Source organism: Apteryx mantelli, chromosome 1 (genome assembly GCF_036417845.1).
Source record: "Apteryx mantelli isolate bAptMan1 chromosome 1, bAptMan1.hap1, whole genome shotgun sequence".
In the NCBI taxonomy this organism is placed as follows: domain Eukaryota; kingdom Metazoa; phylum Chordata; class Aves; order Apterygiformes; family Apterygidae; genus Apteryx; species Apteryx mantelli.
This window is the reverse complement of record NC_089978.1, coordinates 102,917,823-102,945,765: the sequence shown is the minus strand read 5'-3', so window position 1 is coordinate 102,945,765 and position 27,943 is coordinate 102,917,823. Positions and strand designations below refer to the sequence as shown.

Below are 27,943 nucleotides of genomic sequence, written 5' to 3'. Positions count from 1 at the left end.
GCGCCTCGCGCCGGAAGCGCGCGAGGAGGGGGCGAGGCGGAAGTGCTGGCGCCGGGCGCTCCCCCGCTCTCCCGCCCCGGCTCTCGCTGCGGCACAAAAGATGGCGGCGAAAACACAGGGCGGGATCCGCCTCAGCGCGGTGAGCGGCGGCCGCGGCGCCCCGGCGCGGCTCCGGCTCCAGCTCCAGCGGGGCGGGGGGAGGGCGGGCAGCGGCGCCCCCGACTGGGCCGTCGCCCCCCGGGGAGCGGGGACGGGGGGCCTGTGTGGGGTCAGCGGTGCCGGGGAGCCCCGGGGCGGCCGGGGCGGGTAGGGGGGAGCGAGGCGCCCGGTGGGTGGCTCTGGGGAGGGGGAAGCCGTTGCGGCTGCTCGCAGGGCTCGTCGCTTTTTGGTAATAAAAGCGGGAAGCTGAGGAGGGAGCGAAGTCTGCCCAGACCGGAGGAGATGCGTTGTCTCTCTAGGAATAAAAAGTTGTGGGCGAAGCGTTGCAGACATCGGGCTGCCGAGCCCTTCGCCTCCTACCGTCAAGATAAACAAGCACCCCTCGTTACCCTAAACTTTTCTCGCTTTTGCGCCGTTCCCTGTATTCTTCTTGTTAAACCTCTGGCGCGCTGGGTTTTGGTCCGTATAGAGCAGCTGTGGGTACCAAAACCTGTGCAGCGCGCTGGGCGAGCTCTGTCGGTGCTCGGTGCAGCCGGGGAGCGACAGTCGGCCTGGGGAGCCCGGGGGTGGCAGTCACCAGCTCCACCCCACAGCGAGTGGTGGAGGTCATGGGAGCCCTCGCTAATCTACGGCAGCGTTAGCCCAGACGGCTATACGGGGGGGGGGGGGGGGGGGGGGGGGGTTAATTCTGTGGATGGGTGTTTTTTTGTTTTGTTCTGCGTGTTTTCGAGGGTTTTTTTGAGGAAGTTCATGGTCTGTTGCAGCGATGTAATTGTGAACAGAATGACCTCTAGTTGGAAGCCTGTGACTTAAAATCTTAACCTCCTTTTGCAAGAAGTCTAATTACATTTTAATGAGGGTGATGAATATGCCTTAAATTAAATCTACAACTGTATTCTGCCTTTCAGTTTCAGTATTGCTGATTATTGTCCTTATGCTCTAGTTGGTCATTTCCTTATTTATGTTAATACAAATAAAGGAGTGTTAAAACTGCTCCTTCATTTTTTTTTTTAATACATTATTACTGAAAGAATCTGGATGTTTTTTAAAGGCCTTTCTGGCTTTTCTTCTGTATGTCTCTAAGTCACATTTATAGTTAAAAGTACCCTGGTTCAGAACCATACTACTTATTTTAAAACTTGGAATAGAATAGTGGAAAGAAGCTGGATCATTACAGTAAGTAATTTCTCAAACATTTGAGTGAAAAATGTATGCTAGTGTATTTTCAGAACTGCTAGCTGCCATCATCACAGAGGTTAGCTATAAATGTTATGTACTTTAAAGTTCAGGAATTACACTTTCATTTGTGGACTGTAATTCTCATAGGTGTTTTAGCTCCACAGTTTCTCTGAAATAATGTATTAAGAGAAGTGCTCTGCTCACTCTCTAGATAGCACAATACTTTTGGTTTTGTTTTTAATTCATTAGTCTTTAATGCATTAGTAGTTTTCTGGAGGGGAAAAAACATATAAGCATTAATATCTGCATTTGCCAAAAGCTCTGTAACAGCAGTCAGACTAAAGTGTTTAAAACTGATCTCAAGTCAAAATCATTTTGGCAAGCTGACTTCCAACAGATGAGAAATCTAAACTAAACTTGGTGCAATTGGTAACTTTATGAATTATTTTTAGGATGCAGTTTGTTTTTTTATTTTTAAGTCAGTAGTCATAATTGAAAAATTACACTCAGTCTGTTTGCAGTCAAAGCCATGCTTTTTGTAGGTTTCCAATAAAGAAATGAAGCAGCTGATACAGTGTTCTAACGGGTCATCTTCTACAGTGAAGAAGGCTCTGCTTTCTAGAGAAGAACAGATACTGATGGCCCCAATCTCTTCTGTCAGCAGCTGTTCTTTGGAAATATGTTGGGTTTCACCAAATAATTTCCATTAGATTCAGAAGTATATATGAACAGCACAGGTAGTTTGAACAGGCCTGGTAACTAATTCCCACCCTTACATTTGTTTCCTTCTGTTGCTTGGGTAAATTTTTGCTCAGTTGCATGAGACAGATGAGGGAACTGATGCATGTTAAAATTAAGATTTAAAAAAATAATTTGGATCAGCTCCCTGATGTTCATTACGCAGTCATGTAACAGTACTAGCATGACTGGCAGAGAGGAGGAAAGAGGAGTGTATCAAGAAACAAGCAGCCAGATGGGATTGTCAATACTTAAGCTGGCACTGTCACTGCCACTGAAAAAAATGCTGGCAAGATTGTGGCCTAAGAACAGAAAAGGTGGAAGAACAAGGACTGTGGCAGGGTTTGGAGGAGAAGGAAGGCAGAGAGAGAAGCAACTGGAGGAGAATGGCAGTGGGATCTTCCCCCAAGAAAACACAAGCTTCTTTATTCCTAAATATTTGCTGGTTATAATTGTAGGAAATGTTTCCCTTAGTGTTGCTGAGTCTTTTAACAATATAAACTATACATTTAGTTTGAAGGAAGGAGGAGATTAGTTGTATCCTCAAAAGGGGTTTTGCTGGACTTGGTCTCCAGAGGAAAAAATTAAACTGCTAACCAAAACCCATGAACTAATAAAATACACTAGGGCCAGTGAATAAAGCAACTGGATTTGGATTGTCTAAACTACAGTCATGCTAACATACTAAAAAGGGATCGCTCACCTTGGGGTTAGCTCTTTCTTATATTATCTATTTTCTTACTGTATCAGTCATGAACTGCACTTGTTCATGAATTAACTAAAGCATAGTTTGAGGAAATGAAGGGGACAACATTGGCTTAAAAAATTCCTGACAAAATAGAGTTTCCCCTCAGTTGTGCTGACAGCTGGGTATGCCCTGAAGCAAACTAGGGAGCTAATGGCTTTAAGCCACTCTTCTGCAGTTTTTAAATCTTGCTTGAATGCTGTTTTGTGTCCTTGTTTCACAGCTTTACATTAGCAAATGTTCCTATGTGCTGTGAGGAAGACTTCCCAGTGAACTTTTGTATGGGATATTAGCCTTTTGCTGAGGGAGGTATTACAGCCAAGAATCAATTTCTTATAATTTCCCTGTTCCAGTATATAACTTCTAATTTCATGTAACTATTCCCAGGTTTCCACAGCTGTATGCACCACCCTTCAGCCTTTTCAAAACCTTACCATTTGAAATGTGGATCCAGAAAGATCAACATGATTCTCATGTTTGTTTATAGAAGAGGGTGTTTCTTTAAGATACTGTTCCTTTCAATGTTAGTCACTAGTATGCAGCAATGAAATGAAGGATGGAGAAGCATTGGATTACATAGGTAACACATGAAGACATCTGCTTACTATGCCCATATACACTTGGCTTCACAGAAAAAAGAACACTTATCCGTGATTTTTTCAGTGTTGGTGGCACTGAGTTTTTTTCCTTCACTGGCATTGCTTGGTCAGAGAAGGTTCACAACTTCATGAATCCGTGCCTTTTCAAAACTACCCTCAAGACTCTTTCCTAAGACCATATTACTAAGGTTGCAGTGCCAGTAGTAACTCCGGAGTGCCCAGTCTGCCTTTTGTACAACTGAAGTCTTTCACTGGCTAGCAGCAAAGAACTCTTTTAGCAGTGGGTTGAACAGGTGTTGAATGCTTGAATGTCTATCTCTTGGGGGTTTTTTTCCCTTAAGTGTTAGTACTATGTTAAGACAAGGCTGGATTTTGGATGGGAAAAAAAATCCAGTTGTTTCTTGCAAATTTGATCATCAGGCTTAGAAAGCAAAGGGGCAAATGCTGTCAGCATTGTGAAAGGTTGAAGTGGAATGAACGCTCCAATACAGACAAGATCTTAAGATCTGCTGAGCTGCTGTATGGTGGAGGAAGAAATTGAAAGTTCTTTTTAACCATGTGTCACAGAGTGGTGTGGTTTCCAGTAATTGGCTTGATGTCTTTTTCTTCTTGGATTCTGAATTATTTGTAAATAACTGGTATGAATTTGGAAGGAACATTGCGACTTGAGCAGATTCAGTTTGCCAGATTTTATGAAATTGCAGTCTTTAAAAACAGATAGTAATGAAGAACGTAGTGTATAGTCATACTTGTTCTGTGGATTAATATAGGGGTTAAATTATGACCTGAACATGTGTCCTGTGGTCTTATGACCTTAGAATCAGGATGCGTTTTCTGGACAGCTTAGACTGATCTAAACTAGGATTCTTGCTGCCTTACTCTCACTGTGATACCTTGCCCACTGCACTTGATTTGCTTGTAACATTATTCCTTTTCTCTGATAAATGGACTCAGAGACATGAAGTGATTGCTTGTTTTTATTTAGACCTTACTATGAAAGCATTTGTCAGTATAGTTCTGTAAAATTTGATATGTGTGTGTACATGCAGCATTTTTTAGTATTTTCCGATTTTATATATAATATGTATTATATTATGTTTTCTGATATAACTACACTGTACATGAACTATTTCCAGTATTGCCATGTATTCGTAGGTATTGCCTTTTATGCCATCAATGTAACTGTGCTAGCAAGGTTTAAGTATATGTGCAGTGGGTTTCTGTTAAAAGCCCTGTAAAAGTATAATTATAGATATGCTCGGGGTAACGCAAATCCAACTATATCAGTTTCAGCAAATAAACTTCCCCAGAAGTTGCACTGACAAATCCTTGCGTTATATGGATGCTTATTTCTGATTTTCCTAGTCTCTTTATTTATTATAAATAAATTTATTTATTACTTGGGAATGCTTTTGTCACTGGCGTCTAAGATGTGTCCCATAAACAGGTATTTTATTTTGCAAGTTGTCATCTAATCCTAGTAGTGGCTGTGTTCCTCTAGTTACATGTGATCATCAGTGAGGATAAAATGTATGAGCCTGAACTGCCAAAGGCACAAACCACTAGTTGAGATAATCTGACAGGTGCCTATAATGGGTGATTTTGATCAATATGAGCAAAAGGAACCATAACATTAGACAGGAAGCCACTGACTATATTAGGTGCCAGTCACTTTTTCAGATTAAATCTCATACTCATGGTTTGAGATGTATATTTTTAACATTTGAGAGCTCGTGTTTCTGCTACTAGATTTGAAATATGGCTGTGATATCTTTCTCTGATCTCTAGCATTAGTATGTAGCAATAGTTCCTTATATTTCTGTAAAGATAAGGAAGAGTCTCTTTGATAGGATGACTGTATAACCCATGTTCAGAACAAAGTATGATACTAGGCTGAGTTCTTTATTGCTCTTTTGTCTTAAATATTTATAGAATTTTCCCTTTAAAAGTGGTCAGTTGTCAGTATGCCAGTACCTAACAGTAGATTTAATTATAGCCTTTTGATAACTTTGTATAAAGTAGCTTCATTGAACGTTACTTTGTTTAATGAACTGTTTTCTGGCTTGTCATGGTTGACGAGCACAAACTAATGCTGTTATTTCTGTTTTATTTCAGCTTTGTCCAAAGTTCTTGCACACCAACTCTACCAGTCATACCTGGCCTTTCAGTGCAGTTGCAGAACTTATAGGTATGTAGATCAGTAGTTTGCTTGAGTACTTGATGGTAATGCTTCTTTTTCTGTTTTAATAATGCTTTTCCTTCAGGTAAAGGAAGGAGTCGATCCTGTTGTTACTATTAAAATTCTTACCAAATCTTTTTTTTGATACAGTCAAGCAGATTGACTTTATTCTTTCTTGACAGCATACATACTTCCTGATATCTGTTGTAGGAGGCTTTCCAGGATTTGCTGGTTTCTTTTTATTGAGTTTATTAAGGATTGCCAAATCCAGAGGACTGTAGGATCAAGTGAATTCCTCCTCTCCTAGTCCACCAGATGGAAGCCTGCTGCTTTTTGCTATTCCCAAGTCCAGCCAGCATTAAGGACAACTATGAATTCCAAGGATCCACGTGCACTTCTACAAATAATACAGACACAGCTGGCCACAAACCAATTAGCATAGACTGGAAGACAGTAACTTTGCAAGCACCTAGATAAACACAAACAGCTCTCAAAACATGAACAGCCCAAAAGACCTAATTCTATTCTTGCTTGCTGGCTAACCAGGGTTGAAGTTTGCTAGTGGAGCATATACATACCCTCACTCACTTAACTTGCATGCGTACTCATCTTTTTGTGTGTTTCACCGAGACTTTGAGTCTTCTAGTACCTGTGTCCAGATCATGGGTTTTTTATCAGTCTCTGGCCCAGACCTTGGATCTTTTCAGATTCTGGTTTCCTCCTATTTGCTGTCTTTTCGGACTTGGAGTTTGCTAGCCGAACGAATGCATGCAGACACACATGCAGAATAGAGATCATACCCGCACAGGAAGTGTTTAGAAATACAGTTCTATAAGAATATACAAAAAACTGCGGTCATCAGGCACAGGGCCCAACCATACTAGCATACTGGTCAGCAGCCAGCTTGCACGCTGTTGACCCATGCTATTCCCCCCTCCATTGTCCCATGCTTTTTCCTCTCCCATCCACCTTCACCTTTCCATTTCCCTCACTTTGATCCTTCCTTGAAACACCCCACAGTAAGTTTTGCACGTTGTCACAGTACCCCTCAAACATCCTATTTGCTCTTTCTGTGAGAACTGCTGTTAAAACCTGTGATAATCTTATTTTGTTCTTTTGGGTTACAGAGTTTGTGATTGAATGTCTTCAAGGTTACACTTGAGTTTTTCCTCTTAGTGGTTTCTTAATGATCATCAGTGCCTTAACAGTTCTGGTCTTTGTTATCATCTCTGACATCTGTTTTTTATTAGGGTTTATTTATCTGTTTAATTTATTACCACATATTTATTTTCTTGCTTTTTATATTGAATAGTCATTAACTGGATATCCTCACAGAGTTGCTCGTTTTCTGAGTTATAGAATGATTAGTATACTTTCTCTAGCTGGTTCCTCAAACTAAGGGTGTGGTTTGGAAAAAACCTTGTTGATACTACTGCTCTGTTACCATTTCATTTCTGTATCTTTTTCACCTAAATTTCCTGGCCCTGTGGAATCAAAATTCTAGATTTTGCAGAACGGTCTGGGATGGGCAATTTTTTTTGGCTTGGGTTTCTTGGTTATTTTTTAGAGTGTCTCAAAGTTGATTACCCAAAGTGGTACAGTATTTCAGATCTGATTTCTCGATTAAAAAGGCTCACAGCAGGCAAGATATTTTTGCAGCCATATATATTTGTGATGTGCCATTATCTATACTGTGGACAATAACCTAGCCACTTGAGAGCAGTCAGAAGAAATGTTTGAGTGGCTGTGAGAAAGTGAGTGTGGCAGCAGCCGCTTGGAAGTAAGGAAATGAAAGTAGAAACCCCTCTAGGTTTCGTTTTCTGTTCTCATGTTTGAACCAGTCATCACAACCTCAGTTTTTGGCTGTAGATTGCTATCATCTCTAATAGCTGGAAAATTTTGTGTTGTTTTTAGGCAAGGTTTGCCTGCTTATGATGCAGCTGTTTCATCTTAATGTTTTACTTCAGTGCTGTCAATTATAAAAAAGATAGGATTTTAGGAGACTTACTTTTTAGCACATTTATTAAAAACTATGGATTTTTTTGTTTCTGTGTAAAAGCTGACTAATAGTCTATGACTAACTGGAGAAATTTCTCTCTCTCACAGCACAAAATTTCTCCAGTTATGTTGGCATAGCTGATTGAGAAGCTGAAAAATGGCTTCAATTTTTGAGCTTGTTCAGATCACCACATAACTGTTCAGGGCCAAAGGCTTTGCGCAAGTGCAAAATTGAGAGCTCATGATTAGAGAAATAGTTAAGCTGCCATGTTCGCCAAAGAAACATATGGGCAAGCATAGCATCATAACAAAGTTAGGAACAACTATTCCATATAGCTGTACAGTAGTAGTGTTGCAAGACTAAAAATAAGTAGATTGATTATTTGTGTGTTCCTGATAGGGCCCTGTTCTGTGCTGCATATGCATTTAAATAACTTTGTAAAATTTGCTATCTGGCATCTTCGCTGGAATTAAGCATTTTAAAATATGTTCACACTTAAACTGCTAAATTTGGGAGTTTTAGTATCCTACTCTTACTCTTGATTTTTTTTTTTTCTTTTTAGATAATGCTTATGATCCAGATGTGAGTGCTAAACAGATATGGATAGACAAAACAGTGATAAATGGCAACATATGCTTGACGTTCACCGATAACGGAAATGGTATGAACTCAGAGAAGCTGCACAAAATGCTAAGGTGGATAACTTTTTTCAATATTTTTTTTCTTATAAAGGTTCCAGCTTCTAGTTCTGTGTGTTATTGCTCAGCCTATTCCTTTTTCTCTTATATAATCTACTAATGTTGTTCATAAACTTAGCACTTCTGAAGGTGAGTGATGACTCAAATCTATAATAAGCAGATGCTAGAAAAACTTTGATACAGCTTTGTCAGTGTATTTTATCCCCTAATTTCATTTTATCCTTCCTATCAACATTCCCATTTAACTTGCTGTGCAGTGGTTGTGCTGTGTAAACTTTCTGTAGTGCCCTTTAGAGGAGCTAAGAAGAATTAATTTTTTTTTTCCAGGCTTGCTTTAGTTTAAGTTAGTGAGCCAGAGGTGAAGGGATATTCAGTTTAAACCCTTAGCAGTATTGAAAATAGAAGTTGTTGTGAAAAAGTTAGGGGACTAATAATTTTATTGAAGTGGATTGTCTTTTTACCTTTTGAATATTCTAAAGGGTTTGAATTGATCTATATGCAGCTTTCATTTCTACAGTTAGCTAAGAGGTTGCTGTTGCGTTGCTCTTCTAGTGTGATATGGATTCCTCTGCCTCCAGATAAATCTCTGGGTTTAAACTTGAGCAAGCTTGAATTCAATCTGTTATTTTCTTCTGTAAGATAACATAATTAATAGCTTGCATGCTAAATTCCATGTACGACTACCTGTTTTTCTTTGAACGTAACGTCTAGTTACTAATGGCAAATGCGTAGATCATGCATTTTCCAGCAAATAGAAGGAAAAAAAAAAAAAGAAAAAAGCTAAGGGCCTTTTCTCAGTATTTATTGTGAAGCCTAAGGATAACTATTACAGTCCTTTAAGAATGCTTATTGCATAATTCCGTACAGATGATATTTTTAATCTATACTTAAAAATTAAAGTAAATATCACTTAACTCTCATGATGTGTTTTTAGCAATATTATACTTGTAATTCTCAGGATTTGTCTAACTGTACATTGTTTAATTGTACAATAGTCACTGATTTATAAAAGAAGAGATTGACTCAATCTGTTTAAGTCTATTTTGATATCAGTCTTGTGTGTCTTTTGGTTTTCTGTTTTTATGGGACTTTTTGCACTCTTCCAATATTTTCTTATGTTTCAGCTTTGGCTTCAGTGAGAAATCTGTAATGAATGGCCGTGTTCCAGTGGGATTGTATGGAAATGGGTTTAAATCAGGGTCCATGCGCCTCGGAAAAGATGCAATAGTCTTCACTAAGAATGGAGAAACTATGAGTGTGGGCCTGTTGTCTCAGACTTTCCTTGAGGTCACAAAGGCAGAACATGTCATGGTTCCTATAGTGACATTCAGCAACCAGCATATCCTTTTGACAATTTCTGAGTGAAAGGTTATGTGTATACATGCAAAGTTTGGATATTAAGCTCCTTAAAGAAAATCTCCTTGTCTAGTCTTACAGGTTCTCTAGTGTTATTGTAAAATGGGAGAAAGACCATAGTTTGTTAAAACCCCTAAGTTTGTAGGAGCTGGGAGAGCCCATGAGGAGTACAGGATACTGTTGCAGAAGTTTACCCATCTTTTGAAAGCTTACTTCGCTAGAAGTTACTCTCTTTAACGTGATGCTTACGACAGATAAGTGATCCAGCAGAATCCAAAAACAGCCTGAAGGCCATCTTAACACATTCTTTATTTTCTACTGAAGAGAAATTACTGGCAGAGCTAGATGCTATAATGGGGAAAAAGGGAACAAGAATTATCATTTGGAATCTTAGAAGGTAAGATGAAGCCCAGGCTCTCATAGCTCTCATTTAGGTTGTGTTATCTGATCTGCATATGCAAATATACAAGGTTTTGGTAGAATAAGTCCACAAGACTGCAGGGAGCAAGCTGTAACTGGGAAATTACAGAATCAAGCTCATATGACAGTAGGACTGTCATATGGTATGAGAAGTGTTGCTAATCTCTCAAGTAAAACAGTCTAAGGCAAAGCAGCAGGAAGGAGAATGTCAAAGACTTTGCTTTGGTAAGATACTGTTACTTTTGCCAAAAGGAAAATTAAAATAGATGAATTAGAAATGGGTTACCTTGGACCTATGTGGAAATTATGAAGCCAAAATTCAAACAAAAATGTTTGTATGTACAGTGAAACATGACTGGCTTTTTAACTTTGAATCAGCAGTATCCTACTAGAGAGACCTGGACCTTTCTAAGTTAGTATCCAACTTCTTAACTGTTTGCCATAAAATAAATAGAAACCAAAGTAAATATATGCAGTTGTCTTTATCTGCTTGTCTTCATGGGATTTTTTCAGGAGTAAAGATTTCCAGCCTTTTTCTGGCTTGGAATTGCTTGCTGCTGGTTGGTGTGGCTTTTTTGTTTGATTAGTTGGTTGGTGGGGTTTGTTTGTTTGTTTGGGTTTTTTTTTTTAACAGCTGTTGCTGTAACAGTGGCAGCTGTGTGTCCTCATTTCCCGTCTATTTTCCCTTCCCTTCCTTCCCCTTTTTGCATGGCTGCTGCTGCCTCGCTAGCAGAACGTGGCTGATGGTCTGCCTGGAAAAGCTTTGGCCTGCCTCTAACAGTGATGGAGCTAATTGGTTGGGAACATGTTCTCAAGTGTTTGGTGTACTGTAGTTTTAGATACTTGACATAACAAGGTATCCATAGAAAGTGATTTTTAAACTGTTTCATGGCCCAGTAGAGTTGTCAGGAAGCTAGCTTGTTTGGGGGATTTATCCTTTTTTTTTCCCTCCTCCTCCTGATGGGCAAGAATAAACCTTTTGCCTGATAAAGCTGAAGGAGATTTCTTTTGTCTTGTAACTTTTAATCTGTGCTCATCCCAGGGTTGTTCTTCTCTTTCATTCTTTCCAGTATTAGAGGACCTGAATCAAACACTTCTAGCTTAGTAGATTTTAATACAAGATAGCAAAGTGTAATCAGCACTCCAGTATTGCTAATTCTGGTTGTCCCCCTGCTGCCTACTCCATAAGAAAAACTTTGCCTCCTTTATACTTCGAAAGCTAATTTGCATTTTCCAGATAACCATTTATCAATGAGCATTTTAGCCCTATGCATCACTTCACTGCACAAGCGAAAGAAAATACATGAAGTCATTGAATTTGGCAGGATAACTTTGAGGTTCTGAATTCTGGTGTGTATTCACAGAAAGCTGTGGGAGAGAACGTTTTTGAGGGGTTTTTGTTGTTTTTAATATGTTGCAATTGAATCTACTTTTGAAAATTCAACAGAACTGTTTCAGTTTTTAATGACTTTATTCCTGGAATATTTGTGCCAAATGTGATATACCTGAATGTTGTGCAGAGCCACTGCCAGTATTCTGCAAAGTGTATATCAGACAGAGGGGCTGCAGCTAAATAGAAGAAACCATGTGGTGAGCAGTGCAGTAAGAATTTGTGACATATTACTGAGTTAGAAAGTTGTAGTGTGTGTGGCTTTTACAACAGTAAGAATCTTAGGAAGATAATTTGCTGTGTTCAGAAACATTGCATTTAGAAGGAACATATGCACCTTAGGCCATCCAGCTTTTAAAGGTGATACTGACTGCTTTTATTAGGGAACTGTGGCCTATTTAGAATTAAGTTAGAATTTATGAATGTCTTATCTGCTGTCACATCTCTTGTATTCCTCAGATATCAAAAAGAAACCAGTGAATATGTTGATTTGAGTTTTAGCAAATCTGTGAGAAAAACACAGTGTGACTCAAAGGAATTCCCTTTCTCCTGCATCTTTGATGTCCTTTGGGTGCTCCTCAATATCTTTCTAGGGTTAGTTTTGTAATTAATGTTTTTTAACTTTATTTCTTAGAGATAAAAATGAAAAAACAGAGTTTGACTTTGACAAGGATAAATACGACATCAGAATTCCAGAAGACTTAGATGAAACAGGAAAAAGAGGCTATAAAAAACAAGAGAGAATGGACCAGGTTGTTCCAGAAAGTGACTACTCATTACGAGTATGTATATCATTTTCAATTTTTTTTTCTTTTTTAATGAAGCTGGGAAGTATTTGGTTTTGTTTTAGCATAATGTACTATATGACAGAAGTATTGATGAAGAGAAGAAACTGGAGGGCAAAACTTTCATGTCAGGGCAATATGTCAACATTAATTTTAAGAAAAATTGAAGGTGGAGTGTATTTGTGGACTTGCATAAACTTTTCATGTCTGTTCAGAAGAAAATTAGTGTTTCTGTGTGGTCTTGCAAATAACTTTTGCTGTTAAATGTAGACATCACTATCCTCTATGGAGCAAGATGGAAATGCAGTGAATAACTTCAAAAATGAAACAGGTGTGTGTATGATTGTAAAGCAAAGTAAACATTCCATGGTAGTACAGGTATAAATGCATATAGTACTGATGTTATGCTCATGTGGGTCTTTAAAACAGACAGCTTTTGGCTGGCAAAATGTCCTTTCTAGGTTTTAAAAAGAGGTCAAGGAAGCAACTACTTTGAAGATATGCACACAGAAAAGCCTTGGCCATGTCTGTAGGCTAGTTGTTATGACCATTGTCTTCACTACTGATCTGTCATCATTGAAGGCTTCTTTTGTAAGCAGCTGCTTCTGGAATGACTACGTGTTGTGGACACTTTTTCTGGATGATATTCAAAAGTATTGTTCTAGTTGAACTAAAACTTGCAATTATCCTAAGGCTCGTTAGAGTCATAAATCTACTTCAAATATTAGAAGCTGTAAATATGATAATTGAAATGCAAATTAAAATTTATAGAATATTTGACACATTTATAAGAAGATTGCATAGGTTGACAATGCAGCAGTTTGCAACAAACTTTTGCTTTTGTTTCTTGTTTTTAAGCTCTCAGTAGGGGATAGGAAGAGAGACTTGTGTATCTAAGGGAGAAAATACTTTTTTTTTTTTTTAAGTAATTGGAGAAAACACAACAAACTTCTCAAACTTGCAAGTGTGATTGAGAGCTCTTTTAATGGTAAAACTGCATCTTCAGACACCTGATTAATTTGTTACAGTCATGAAAGTCATCCTTCCATTGATATTCATTTAATTTATAATATTATTAAGTTTATGCATGCTTTCATTTCCTGTTTTTACTGGATGTGAGTCAAAAAAACCTGAACCATTTTACAAAATTTTAATTAAAATCGGCGTTTGTCTTCCTAAACGTGTGTATTATAAACTATTCATATCTTGTTTGTTTGTTTGAATAATAGAAGTTACTATATATTTTGTAGGCTTACTGCAGTATTTTGTATCTGAAGCCAAGAATGCAGATTATTCTACGAGGACAAAAAGTGAAAACGCAGCTGGTTTCCAAAAGCCTTGCATTCATTGAGCGCGATATATATAGGCCAAAATTTTTGAACGTATCCTTTGCTAATATTGCACACTGAATTGAATGACATGACTTTGTATGTAAGCTGTCTGGATTCTGCTGGGTATGTCGCAGTTATCCTTATGTGATTTTTGTAATGAGATATAAAAGGAATTATCTCAGTATAAAAAGCATTTTGAGACCCAGTTCAGAGTGAATGAGTTTTTTGTATTACCTGTGATTAACCAGATTTTTCCTTAACATCTAGAAACAGGCTAAAACAGTAAGAATTACTTTTGGATTTAACTGCAGAAACAAAGACCACTATGGAATAATGATGTACCATAAAAACAGACTTATCAAAGCTTATGAAAGAGTTGGCTGTCAGTTAAAGGTAGGAACTTAAAGCTGAAAAATATTTTCGCGTCTTTAGAAAGCGTTGTCATTCACATGGTGATAAAAAATAAAAGAAAACTAGGATGTTGATGTTGCTTCTATAAAACTATCCTTTTTTCTAGTTTGTGTAACAACTAAAAGTTGCTTTAAATTGTATGGAGTTGTTTAATACTTATTTTTTGATACCAAGTTTGATGCACAAAATGCAGGCATGAGCATATCTTTTAGAGCAAAAAGAGGGGTGGAGGGTTTTTTTCATTTTGGAGGATTTTCTTGAGAGCTTCTTTTTGGAGACAAGAATCATAGGCCAGAAGATTGTTTCTGTTTAGGGTATATAGTTTGTAATCGCTTCTGACAAACTCTTACAGTTTTAGTATAGAATTTACATTTTTTTTCTAATAAATTTTAATTTCTTACAGGCAAACAACATGGGCGTTGGTGTAGTTGGGATTATTGAATGCAACTTCCTAAAACCAACTCATAACAAACAAGATTTTGATTATACAAATGAATACAGGTGAATGTGTATTTTATGTAGATTTCATATTGAATAGTGTTTTTCACTGTGAAATATCTGACCGTGAAGATTTTTTTTTTTTTTTTTGGTAAGTAGTAATCATTAATGCTTAACATTCTGTCATTAAACTGCCTGCCTGCGTTCTCATTAGGGGTAGGATGTTTATATCTCTACTTGTCATGCTGCGTTGACTGTGCAGTCAGTGAAGCTAGGGTATGATGCGTATCCTTTTGAAGTAGGTGCCTTTGAAAGTGATCAGATTCATTCTGCCTTTCACTGATTGTAGAATGAGCCTGGAATAACTTGCTGAGATGTGGATCTTTGTGTGGCAGATGTTTAAAATTTTTAGAGATGAATTCCACACTATTAATTTTTTTTCATAACTTTTTGTTTAATCTGAGTTCTTAGAAAAGCTTTTTTGAACACTTTGGAACACTTTTTTCAATGTCTCTCCTAACCCTGGGCTTGAATGTCCTGAAGTCCTCTGCTACCTGATGCAGCATTTAAAATACCAGACAACCTCAAAGCAGCTGAGATTTGGGGCATAGCTTGGTTCCAGTCATTATTTCTAACTCAGTGTTGCCACTTCTTCACATATTTGCACCATCCTATCAGTCAGTATCTGATGCAGTATTTTGTGTAGTTACACTGAACCAGATGGAGGATCTATCCTGACTTGAAAAGTAATCAGAGAAAATTATTTTTAAGCCTGGTGAATCTCAGTCTGATAGCCTGTTTGTGCTCCTCTGCTGTGAACTAGTTGTGCTGGCACTAGGAAGGGAGACATTTGGGGGAATGAAAAGTTAGAGGGGATGAGTTACCTAAGCAGTTTTCTATTGGAGGTGTAAAACTTCTTTAGGGAAAATCTGGATGCAGACTTTGAGAATAGTTCCCCTCTGTGTTTTTTATCTTTTGTCTCATGACAACCAGGCCACTTTCTGTTTTCTCTGCTGTTTGTTTTCAGTGTGGACTTGTAAGTTTTGAGTATTGACTTGCAAACATAGGTGGGGTAAACTTTGGCAGGAGAAGTCATTACCTCTTCAAGCTGTATGTTCTGCCCTTCAGCTGGTGGGTTTTTTTGCCAAGGATAGCTGCACTGCCCAGGAAGCTTCTTCTGAACTGCTGATTTATGTGCAGCTTTGCATGTAAATGTAACCCAGGAGATGGCATCAGAGAGCTGTAATAAGTCAAGCTGTTAATTGCCACAGTTGAGGAGCTGTAGCAGTATAAGTCTGGTCATTCCTGCTGTTGGAACAGCAGCCCTCAGCGGAGGAGCAAGCCTGATAGCTAGGAACAGAACTGCTGCAGGCCACTGCAGTTCAATCTGCCTGTATCTTTAAATAGTACCTACAGTCCACAGCTTAGTGTGTGCATCTGTGCAGTGGTACTGCCAGCTTTAAGTAGCACCTATGTTTCTGCCACAGTTGTGCTGTCAGAGCTGTGAATCAGAAAACATGGTAAAGCAGATTAGGGAGTCAGTCTAACTGAAAAACAGTTCTTGTTGCGTTACTTTTTCAATGAAAGTGTTCCCTAAGCTATTTCCTGCACGGCTGCACTAATGGTTCCCTTGGCAGAGGGTAGGAATGAGGAATGCTGTAGATAGTCATTTGTGTTATCCAGCCTTTACGCTGTGTTCCCACAGGCTGGCACAGTAAGCATTGAATGCTTTATTTGTTTCTTTTTAAAAACACTTATAATGTGGGCATAGAAATACTATACTTGAAAGATCTTTTTACAAAGGTCTTTCTACAAAGAACACTGCAGGATTTCAAAAAGATACTTTCCCAGCCCAACACAGAAACTTGAAACTACTGCTGTAATTTCATGATCGCTTTAAGCTGACCTGCCTCCCTCTCCTCTCTAAAGAGAGAAATGATCTAATCCATGCTTTGGTCTTCATTTCTGCCCTTGTTTTACTTCTTTGTTCTGGAACCAAAATTCATGACCTGGGTCGGGAGGTGATCTAGATTAAAACTCTCTCTAGGCCAGGTTAGTTCACTACACAAACACTTGTGCTAGTTCGTGGGGTGGGGTGGGTGGTGGAATGAGCCAGAAAGGGTAGGACTGAGTTTCAGGTTCTGGTTACACCGCCAGTTCACTCTGATGTAACCTCAGCATGTGGACAAGAGGCAGACCTGCTCTTACCTCACCTGTGCTGCTTGTTCTTCTCATACCCCCGTCTCTGCTGTGTGCCAGTTCTAGTATTCATGCAGCTGCATGATGAGCCCTACTCAGGAAACTAATCCAGCTAAAAATTAATCTAGGGGAAGACTGGTCTGCTCCTTTTAGCAGCACATAGACTAACACTACCTTAGCATGATCATATGATTGCAACCTTAGTGTAGTATTGCCAGTATGCATATGTCAGCTTACAACAGGCATGAGCCTACAGTTAAAGGATGTACACAGACATCAGTCAAATATTCAGTTAGGTACTGGCTTGGCAGAAGCTGTTATGAACCTGTTTTCTATAATTGAACTTGACCCGGTGAATCAGCTTCAGGGTTTGCACAGTGCATTCACAGTCCTGGGTCAGGCACTCTTGACCTTAGTTTAAAAAAGCATGCACTTTTATGTTCCCCAAGTCATGTTGCTAGTAACTTCTTTGCTGAAAAAACATGACTTCCCACAATTCCTTCCTTCTAGGGTTTTCTAAAAGCAAAAAGCATACTGTTGTGCAAATATATATATATATTTTTTTTAGACTTACAATAGCAGCACTAGGAGAAAAGCTTAATGATTACTGGAATGAAATGAAAACAAAGAAAAATGAAGAATATCCTTTAGCTTTGCCTGTTGAGGAGATACAGTAAGTATCATTTTTTTAAATAGAAGAACAACTTTAAATAGTGTTATTACTGTTGTACACTAGATCATGAAAATAAGCTTCTCATGTGAAAGTTCTGATATTTTTTCCATTACAGAAAACAGCCTGATCAGACATGGGTGCAATGTGATGCATGTCTGAAATGGCGGAAGCTACCAGATGGAATAGAGCATTTGCCAGAGAAGTGGTACTGCTCACTGAACCCTGACCCACAATTCCGGTAAAATTAATTTGGATAAATTTCTAAATATTGCTTTTAATTTGTATTTGATCACTTGATGTAAGCACATATGTTGTGCTCTTTGTTGCTTTTTTTCCGCCCTTAAATCAGGAATTGTAATGTGCCAGAAGAACCTGAAGACGATGACTTAATACATCCTACTTATGAGAAAACTTATAAAAAAAAGTAAGTACTTGAGATTTTCTTGCAAATTTGTCTACACTGGAAACTGAACATGAAAATTAAACTCTCCTTCCTCTCATCTATGATAAGGTTGCAACCCTTCTGGTACTATATCCAGTCACAAAATAGTACCCTGAAGTCCAGACCTGACCATAGCAGTAAACAGATGAATAGGATTGTTCTTTTCTCTGTTATTAGCGTGTTGACATTCCAGAAATTTTTCAAGTTTATCTCTGTAACTAATGCCCTTTTGCTTTCCTAGATTAATATTAGGAAAGTCATAGCTAAAGGGGCCTCTATCATTTAATAACTAGTAAGGAGAACAATGCAAGCAGTTGATGTTCAGGTACAGTTCTCAGAGAGGCAGTATTCAAACCAGTAAGGGATATGAGGATAGTTTGGGATGTTACAGAGAAGCAAGTTACCAGACCTGTTAGGAACCCTTGTCTAGGTAACGTATATTTTCAAGGCCTGTGTGGAAAAAGCTGAATACCTTCAGACGTTTAAATAAGAGTGAGAGGATTCTTAGCTAAGGTAACTGGAAAGAGACTGACTTGGACAATTTTACCTAAATGCTGGTTCACATGTTAGCACTTTTTTTTTTTTATTGCAATTTTTTAATGAATCTAAGTCTGAGTCTGTAGTTGAGCTAACTTTAAGCTATACCGACTCACGCGTGGAAATTTTCAGCCAAGGAACCATAATATATTTATTAGAACTTTATTGTGTCTAGGTAAGATGAAGACTACTGTGTTTGCTTTTAGATTTAAGTGAGGTTGGTTAGTTTGTATGATGAATTAGCATTTTGAATTTAACCTTTTTTTTCTTGCTACTGTGCAGAGACAGGGAAAAACTGAAGAGACGACTGGAGTACAGCCAACAGGTAACTCTCCTGAAGTTGATAGGAAACTCACTTTGGTAGCAGAGTTGTTCTTGCTGACAATGGTACTAGACAGTTTGTTCAAATAGTCCAGGCTTTGAGTTACAATTTTCTTCAGCTAATGGTCAACTGAGTTGATCCACAGCCTGTTTTGTTTTGACTGTTGTACAGGTTATGCTTACTACTAGTAAACCAAAAACCCCACATCTTTGCTGCCTGATGGTGGAAAATGCACCAGTGCCTCCTATATAGTACTGAAGAAAAAGTGTAAAGGAACCAAAGGCCCCAGAGGAGGCAAAATAGTACTAGAAAATGTGTCAGTCAGATATCTGTTCTTATGGCATGACATCTAATTGCTGAAGGTGGATTTGTTGTAGAGAGAGATGTAAAATTATCCTTAAAAAAGAAAAAAAAAAGAGGGTGAGGAGAATTTTGTAGAGCTGTTCTTTGAGAGCTTGTTTGGCAAGGAGGCCCTCAGATTCTCCTGAAGTAAAGATGCAAGTCAAAATGGTTTTGTTAAGAGAATGTGTGGATTGTAATTCAGAATCACATTTCCTAAGTGTGATATAGCTTAAGTTGCTGTCAGAATAAATTGTTAACATCAGATCACTCCATTTCTGGAGAAAAGGGTTTGCACATGTTGTTTTAATCTATATACTTCATTTGTATTCATTTTTCTGCCATTAATTTTATAGAAAAGTAGAAAAGTCATTTGTAAAAGGTAAGAAGTGTTCATTTTGGACAAACTGAATTAGGTGTGAGCAGCTTTGACAAAAGAGATGGTTATCCCATATTTTAGGCATGATAGACTTCACAAACATAGAGATACAGAACAGCTTGAGAAAAGCTCTTCCCCAGGTTCTACATGGTACTTAAAATTATCTAGTTCTGGAGAAAGGCTTGTAAGATCAGAAAGCTGCTTTCTCGCAGCAATAAAACTATGTGGGGAGGTGTGTGCAGCTGGGGTACAGCACTCTTAAGTCTCTGAGAAATCTGCCAGAAGTCAATAATTATGGTACACAACTTGCTGCTTTCTAATATTTTGCATGAATTTTTGGTGTATGTCTTAAGCCAACATGGAGAGGATGTATCAAAGAAATAGTTGACACACATCAGTAGTCCTTTTTGTGACGATTAAGCTAATAAGACTGGGGTTTGCAGCAAGGAGTCCAGTCGGTTCTTTTTTTATTGAAAAAATTTTGAGACAGGAGTTCAGGATGAGATTGGTATGTGGAGAATCCTCACAGCATACAGCAGAAATGTCAGCCATAATTCTAAGTATTTTCAGATAATTGGCAGAGCTATTTAAACCTGTTCTGAAGTATTTACTAATATGTGTCTTTTTTTTCATTCTTAACTAATTTTGTCTTACAGCTCTGTAATGAAATGTTTTTAAAAACACCTGTTTCTTCAAGTAAAGACTTTAAAACATTCTCAGCTGTGAGTGGAAAGGAAGCTGTTCCAAGATCATTTTTACCAGAAACATCAAATGCTTCTGTCAAAAGACCTCTACTTGTTTCAAATAGATCAGTATCTTCATCTGATTCTGATAACAGGTTAGTAAACCTGTACAAAATAGACTCCTGTTTATCTCTAGAATTAATAATTTGCTAATGAAAAGTATGATGTTGGATGTAGGCCCATCTTCAGGCTGTAGCTGCCATAATCGAAATGTCACTTTTGGTAGTATAGGAGCACGTCAGTTAATGGTATCTAGAAACCCTGTGAAATGCTAAAGTGAATGTAGCAAAAAATACTGTGTACTGTCAAGAAAATTTAATGGGTTTGTCTAAGTTTAGGAAGAGACTGTACTGTGTTAACTTCACTCTGTAGTATGTTTTCCTCGACCTCTATTACAGGTAAACTTTTTCTTAGAGCTGATGTTGAGTCTGTTTCAAAATAACGTGTTAAAGTAATAACCTAGTGTGTGGATGTCAGCCACTGTTTTTACAGGAAAGGTATTTACTCTGACTACTGATCTTAAGATATTATGCAGGGAGGCATCCCATTCTAGTTGCTGAGTGTTAGTTTTGAATAGTGATTATAAAAAAACAACATAGTTTGAAACAAATGACTTTACAGTACTTGAGCAAATACAATAATCAGTTTAATATTTTTCTCCTCAGTCTTAAACGGAAGACGCAGAGTCGTTTGACATCTGTGTCTTTAAAGACACCTCGGGTAAATGACAAAACATTCAATAGCCACACTGATGATGACGACGATGATGATGAAGATGTCATCATTTTAGAGGAGAGCAGTACTCCAAAGCCTTCAGCAGATTCTGATGTTCCTGTAGTAAAAACTGAATGTATTAATCTGGATCAGGAAGGGAAGCAGAAAGAAAACTGCAGTGTCAGAGAACCTTGTAGTGCAACTGCTTCAGAATCAAAAAGTGAACAGTTGACTTCAGCGACACAGACTGAGCTCCCAAAATTAGTTGTTAAAAAGGAAGAGGTGGAAGACAATATGGATATTCAAGTGCCCAGGTCAGAAATAGAAACAAAACAGCACAACGTAAAAGATGTTTCTGAGACATCTGCAGATGTCGGAAATGCCTTGAGTGAACTGAAAAATCAGCTGCAATTAGTAAACAAAGAAAAAGAAACATACCAAAACAAGTGTGAAGTATTAACCAATCAAGTGGAAACACTGGAACAGAGGATATTAGAAATGAGTAATAAGTATGTGAAAAAAGAAATGTGCCATCAGTCAACTGAGACAATTTCTTCATTTGTAGAAGAAAACGTTCATGAGAGAAGTTTGGCAGAAATGACCATTCTCTATGGACAGGCCTTAGAAGAAATAGCAAAACTAAAGGAACAGTGCAGTACTCTGCAGAACTTAAAAACTGAATGCATTAAGTGTGCTGACAGTGAAAATAAGAGTGAGGTAGATGAAATTGCTGTGCAGCTGGATGATGTTTTCAGGCAACTGGACAAATGCAGCATTGAGAGAGACAGATATAAAAGTGAGGTATGTTTGTCAAAACAGTGATATGCTTCAAATTAACAAAAATGAAGTTTCTCTTTTGATATGTACGTTTCATAGCAGTTCTAGTACATGACGTATCATATAGTTAAATTTGGTCCATTAACTAATCAAGGCACCTAAAAGGGGGAGGGATTACTAAATTTGCCTAGAAACTTTTTTTTTGCTTCCATAGATAGAAATAAGCTAACTTGAGACAGACTTCAACTGATTCAGGCTTAGAGCGAGCACGCATACAGTGGTTCAGCTGACAGCTGGTTATTTTAAAGCAGTTTGACTGTGTTGCCATATCTTAAAGAAAATAGCATGTTGAAAATTTAAGTTAATTAACTTTGTAAATTAAGTTAATTAAAATTAAATGGTTTAAATTTTTATGTCACTTTTATTTTAATTACCACAATTTGATTTGATGTATAAAATTATTTTTATTTACTTGCCAGATTGAACTGCTAGAAGTGGAAAAAAATCAACTTGCCTGTCAATGTGAAGAACTCAAAGCAGAAGTTGCACAGTTAAAAGCTTCAATTCCACAAGCGGTAGCACATGCAAATGATTCTACAACCAGTAATGTAGAAGATTCAGTAAATTTTTCTGATGGAGAAAGGTATCGCTTTTGTTCTTTCTAGACTATTTCAAGCAAGATTTTGGCTGTCTAATTGTATCTGAAAAACCTTGACAAAGGTCATGTGTGATAATTATATAATAAAATGTGGTGCTTGGAATTCTTTTCTACTGCCTTTTCTGACCCCCAAATCAGTAATATCCATGCTTCATCTTTTTATAAAAAGTTTTTTTTTTTTTATGATCTAAGTATCTGTGCGATCAGGATTGGCCATTACATAATAGAATGCCATACTGGCATTTCTTAGAATATCAAAAATGTTATACAATGATTTTTAGACATGACCTGCAGAACAGGGAGAGAGGAAGGAGGAAGAAAAGAGGGTGATCATTAGCTTATTCTGTGTAGATGAACTTCATTTTTGCATTGTATTTTTCTTGCTTGACAACTAGTACTCTATTGAAAAGAGTTTTTCGTTTTTTATAACTGATTTGACCTTTCCTGTAAGCACGTGTGACTGCTGACCAATCCTTTGAAACTAGGTTGTGTTCAGAGTATATCTTTGAACTAAATGAGTGTTTAAACTTACAAATTGAGTGCTTGTTGCTCCTGCTTAATAGAAATACCAAACACAGAAGTATACACACAAGATGAAAGCAGGGGTGGGCTACTGAGGAGGAATATAAAGACACTGCTGGGGCATGTAGGATGCAACTGAAAGCCAGAGCTCAACTGGAGTTAAAACTAGCAAGGATTGTGAAGGGCAACCAGAAGGGCTTCAGTAAGCACAGCAGAAGCAAAAGCAAGACTAAGAAAAATGTGGTCCTGCTGCTCATTGGGCAGGAGGCATAGTGACAAAGGACAGGGAAATGACTGAGGTACTCATTATCTTCTTTACCTTGCTTTTTACTGGTACTATTTGCCCTCTGGCCTCACAGGTCCCTGAGCCTGTTGGTAGTCTGAGGGAGTGAAGCATTACCTGCAGGAAGACTGAGTTTAGGGACCATTTAAGCAAACTGGAACATGCACAAGTCCATGGGACCAGATGAGATGCATCAGAGGCAGCTGGCCAAGTTAGTGGCAAGTTGGCCTCGCAGTGACACCTTTTAAAGGTCATGGCAAGCAATTGAGATTCCTGGTGCCTGGAAAAAGGCAGCATAATGCCCATTTTCAAGAAGAATAAAAAGGAAGATCTTACATACAGGCTGTTCAGTGTAACCTCAGGCCCTGGGAAGACCATGGAGCAAATGCACTTGGGAGCGGTGTCCAGCCACATGATGGACAAGAAGGTGACTAGAAACAACTTGCATGAGTTCATCAAGGGCAAATTGTGCCTTTCCAGCCTGATTGCCTTCTACAATGAGATGACAGGCTCTGTGGATAAGGGGAGAGCAGACCTTCATTTTAACAAAGCCTTCAACATGGCCTGCCATAGTGTCCTTATAGCCAAATTGGTGAGGTATGGTTTGGATAGGTGGACTGGAAAACTGGCTGAACTGCTGAGCATAAATGGTTCTGATCAGTAATATAAAGTCCAGCCAGTTCTTAGTGACACCTGTGAGGGATCAATATTGGGGCCAATACTGGTTAACACCTTTATTAATGACCTAGATGATGGGGTAAGGTGAACTCAGTAAGTTCATGATGATACCAAATTGGAAGGAGCTGTTGGTGCGCTGAAGGGTAGAGTTGCTATTGAGACAAGCTGGAGAAATGGGCTGAAAGAAACCTCATGGAAATTAAACAAAGGCAACAACAGAGTTCTGTACCTGGGTTGGAAATACCCCATGCAGCTGTGCAGGCTGGAGGCAGCTCAGCGGACAACAGCTTTGCAGGAAGAGGGCCTGTGGGTGCTCTATTAGGCACTTGTGAGACCAAATATGGAGTAGCATGCCCAGTTTGGGGCTCCCTGATGTAAGAAAGACATTGGCCTACTGGAGCAAGTTCAGTGGAGGGCTGCCAACATGGAGAGGGGGTGGAGCACATGATGTACAATGGGAAGCTGAGGGACATAGTCTTAAGAAGAGAAGGCTGAAAGATCTGAACTCTTATTGTTGGCTTCAGCTGCCTAATGGGAGGGTGTAGATAGAGCCAGACTTTTCTCATGAGCACAGTAGAGATTCTATTTAGATGTAATAGGGAAAAAGTGTTCGCAGTGAGGGTAGTCAAGCCCTGGAACGGAGGCCCAGAGAGATTGTGGCATCTCCATCTGTGGAAATTTTCAGAACACAACAAGGTCCTAAGCAACCTCATCTAAGATAGCCCTGCTCTGAACATGTGTTGAGGGCGATGGGGGGAATTGACAGGATGATCTCCAGAGACCCCTTTCAATCTAATTCATTCTGTGATTCAATCTCCCCTTCATCTGCCAGCATTTCATCTTCTCTTTAAGGCTTCTGGCATGTGTGTCCTAAAAGAATTGGCAAATACATCCATTACTTGTGATGGAGGCTACCCACAAATCTTATTGGGATATGATGGCACTGTGAAGATTGACTGCTGCAGGTTATAAGGGGAATGACGGTGGAAGGAAATACTCAAGAAGGGATGGATGATTTAGAAGCAATTTGACCAGGAAGAAGACAGAGCAGTGGAACCAGGAAAGAAAGCAAAACGAAGAGAAATATTAGTATTATCCCTGTGCTGTAACTCCTACCTTACTTGCTCTTTATATTTTTCAAGCTTTTGGACAAACTCCTGCCTTCCAGCTGGTCCTTTTTTCTCTTCTTTTGTTCCCACAGGTGGTGTTAGTTGTGCTTCTAAATGTGTAAAAGCACCAGTGTTTAACATTGTTTTGAGAAATAAAGAGGTGATGTGGGATAAAGAATTGTGCCAATGCTTGTTTGCTAACTTAAATAGAAGTTTTCAAAAAAATATTTCTAATCCATGTTGAGGAAAGGAGAATTCAGTTTAGCTCTTAGTATTTGTTTGAAACTAAGGAAATATAAACCTTCAAAATTAAAACCTGAGAGGTTCAGCTATGAAAAACTGGTGGATCTTGAAGTTATCTCACAGCAGCTTTAACTGCATCACTTTTGTTGATTTATGTAAGTCATGTACAGAGCCTTTCCAGTATGGAAAATAAATCCAACTTCGTAAATAAGCTTTCAGTTATTCTGTATTTGAACATAAAACTTTATCTGCATCTAAACATACCTAATTATTTCTTTGCAGCCTGAAACTACGCTCCCTTCGAGTGAATGTTGGACAACTTTTGGCTACAATCATGCCTGATCTAGACTTGCAGCAAGTAAATTATGATATTGATGTAGTAGATGAAATTTTAGGACAAGTTGTGGAACAAATGCATGAAATCAGTAGTACTTAATACTTTAAGATATTAGTAGACTCCTACTTGATCTTCCATTATAACCTTAGTGTAAGTTCCAAATTGTAAATATTGCCTCTTCACTTTATATATTTGACACCACTTGATCAATAAGTGTATATACTCTATATGTTTAGATGTCCCCACAGATGCAGTGGGTGTTAAATCTTAACTTCCTCTTAAAGAAACACTGTTAATATTGACTAACCCCTGATGTACTTAATTAAGGATTTTGCTTTTAAAAATGTATTTGTAATTAAATTTGCAAATATTTTTATTATTAGGGATCTTAATACTTTTCTACAGAAGCCTTTTGGTTGACTTTTGATCTTATATAAGCATTAATACTTGCAATTATTTCCTCCTCCAGAATCTAAGCAGTAGAATATGTTTAAAAAAAAAAAACAAAAAAAACACCTTCCTTGATTTCCTTCTCAGAACAAACCTCAATAGTGTTATTGTAAACTACAATATTGTTTCCTTGCTATTGACAATGTTGTTGTATGTTGCATTAATGGGACAGAAATATAACTAGCAGATGAAAATTTTGGCCATATTTCTAATGTGTTGTACTACCAAAAAAAGAAAAATTCTTTAAGGGCTCTATCCTGAGAATTGATGATCTCTGACTTCCTTTGGAGTTTTTGGAAGTCACAGATGATTGTTATCACACAAGAGCATTATCTGTACATAGTTTTGCAGCATAAACAAATTAACGGAATGTGCCTGGGATATTTCAGCCTCTTCAGTGTTGGGAACCACATGCCTGTTTGTCCTGCCCTTGCTGCTTGGTTGTTGTTTTCTAGGTCTAAGTACCTGCCTCTGTATAAGTGCAATCAGAATGATGTCCAGTTCTACCCTGTAATTCCCATTTGAACACAGCAATGCTCATTCACAAGTCCAAATACGTACCTGTACATGGGCTCAATGGTCTGTTTCCGCACGCTACCTTATGGGCTGCTCCCCACTTTCTTCCAAGGCAATGGCAGCTGGTGGAATGGAAGTCATCCTGGTGGCCCATTGGAGAGAATGTGTTGGGGTGACATATCCAAAGCTAGGTAGGATTCCTGGGGGACCTCTCCTCTGCCTTGAAACACTGCTTCTCGAGACCTAAAGCCCTTTTTTCAGGAAGGCCCAGTGCTGAACAGAGTTGGCATAGAGGTTCTGTCACTTATACAAATGCTTAGGAGGGATTTGTTATATGTTCTCCAAAAACAAATTGTTGCAGTATTAAATGTAGTCTGGGGTCTTTCAAGCTGAGATGAGATGGTGCTGACGTTGGTCTCAGAAATTAACCTTCCCATCAGAATGCACCAATGCTGCGTATGAATGTCAGAGACTACCAAATTCTGGATTAATTACTTAGAAGTACTTTGAAAAGGAGGCATGTTTTCTTATCTGTGGTGTTAATGACTAAGGAGTGAGCTAAAGCTGAAAATGTTCAAATCCAACTTGTTTATGCTTTCTTAAAGTTTAGACATCTTTTATTATAGACAAAATAGATGAGTCCATTTTTCCATTTTTTTCCAATCAGTTTCACTGCAATTCTTAAGCCACTAGTTGTATGCTCTAATGTTTACACAAAAACTTTTTGAAAGAAATGGTACTAAGAGCAAATGTTAAAGTGGTGACAGTATTCTCCTCAGCCAGTTGCATGTTTTTCCTTTGAAATCAGCAGGAATGAGAAGAGCGGTGGCAAAGACAACATATCCACCTTTTATCTGTGATGGTATTCGCAAACAGTAATACATGCAAACAGTGATCAAGAAACATGAGGAATGATTCTTGTTTTTTAAAAAGTTTTTTTTTTTTAATCATGAAACAACCTTCAACATGTTCATTCCTGGGAAGTGTCTCTCTCTTTTCTTTTTTTTTTTTTAATATATTTATATATATATATAAAGGCAACACTTTGGGCTTTTGCACTGTTACTGTCCTGATTTAATTAGATTGAGTTCCTTTTAGTTGTATTTCATTCACTTTCTTTCAATGGAGGCTATTTCAATTTTAAGATTCTGTCTATTCTAATATTATGCCAATAAGGATAATACAATACTGTTGTGCTTTATAATGGCTAAATTGAATGTTTGATTTTGAAGAGGTGGCTGTAATATAACTGTTTGTATGACTTTTAAAAAGTTTATATTTTCCATTTATTGGTATGTAGTTTTTCAATTTATTATTATTTATTATGTTTCATCAGATTCTGTAGTTGAATTTATTAAAGATGACTGGCAAAATATAGCATATGTCTATATTGAAAATGGAAAATTTACACTGTACATTTACACTTTGAAGAACAGTGGACTAATGGAAATGGTTTTTATTTACTTGTTAAAATGTATTTTTTGTAAAAAAAAAAAATAAAAATTATATATATCTGAGTTTGCTGGATCAAAACTTGTATGTGATCAAATGCAATGTTTTTGTTTCTAAATAAATGCTATGCAGAATGGCTAATA

At 38.0% G+C, this 27,943-nt stretch overlaps 1 protein-coding gene across 4 annotated transcripts; it reads left to right on the top strand.

The window, feature by feature from the left end:
* Positions 1-41: 41 nt before the first annotated feature.
* Positions 42-27,943, top strand: MORC3 (MORC family CW-type zinc finger 3). Of its 4 annotated transcripts, XM_067298853.1 has the most exons (18): positions 42-139; positions 5,536-5,608; positions 8,161-8,293; positions 9,421-9,635; positions 9,902-10,049; positions 12,097-12,244; positions 13,498-13,629; positions 13,852-13,971; positions 14,393-14,490; positions 17,195-17,299; positions 17,415-17,537; positions 17,649-17,723; positions 18,561-18,603; positions 19,975-20,156; positions 20,727-21,576; positions 22,032-22,195; positions 25,328-25,403; positions 27,160-27,943. In XM_067298853.1, exons 1-18 carry the CDS (start codon positions 101-103, stop codon positions 27,163-27,165), a joined length of 2,730 nt encoding a protein of 909 aa, XP_067154954.1. In that variant the 5' UTR covers positions 42-100; the 3' UTR covers positions 27,166-27,943. The 4 variants fall into 4 exon arrangements, with proteins under 4 accessions (XP_067154954.1, XP_067154946.1, XP_067154960.1 ...); XM_067298845.1 differs by having other exon boundaries at positions 25,328-27,943; XM_067298859.1 differs by lacking the exon at positions 17,195-17,299 and having other exon boundaries at positions 25,328-27,943.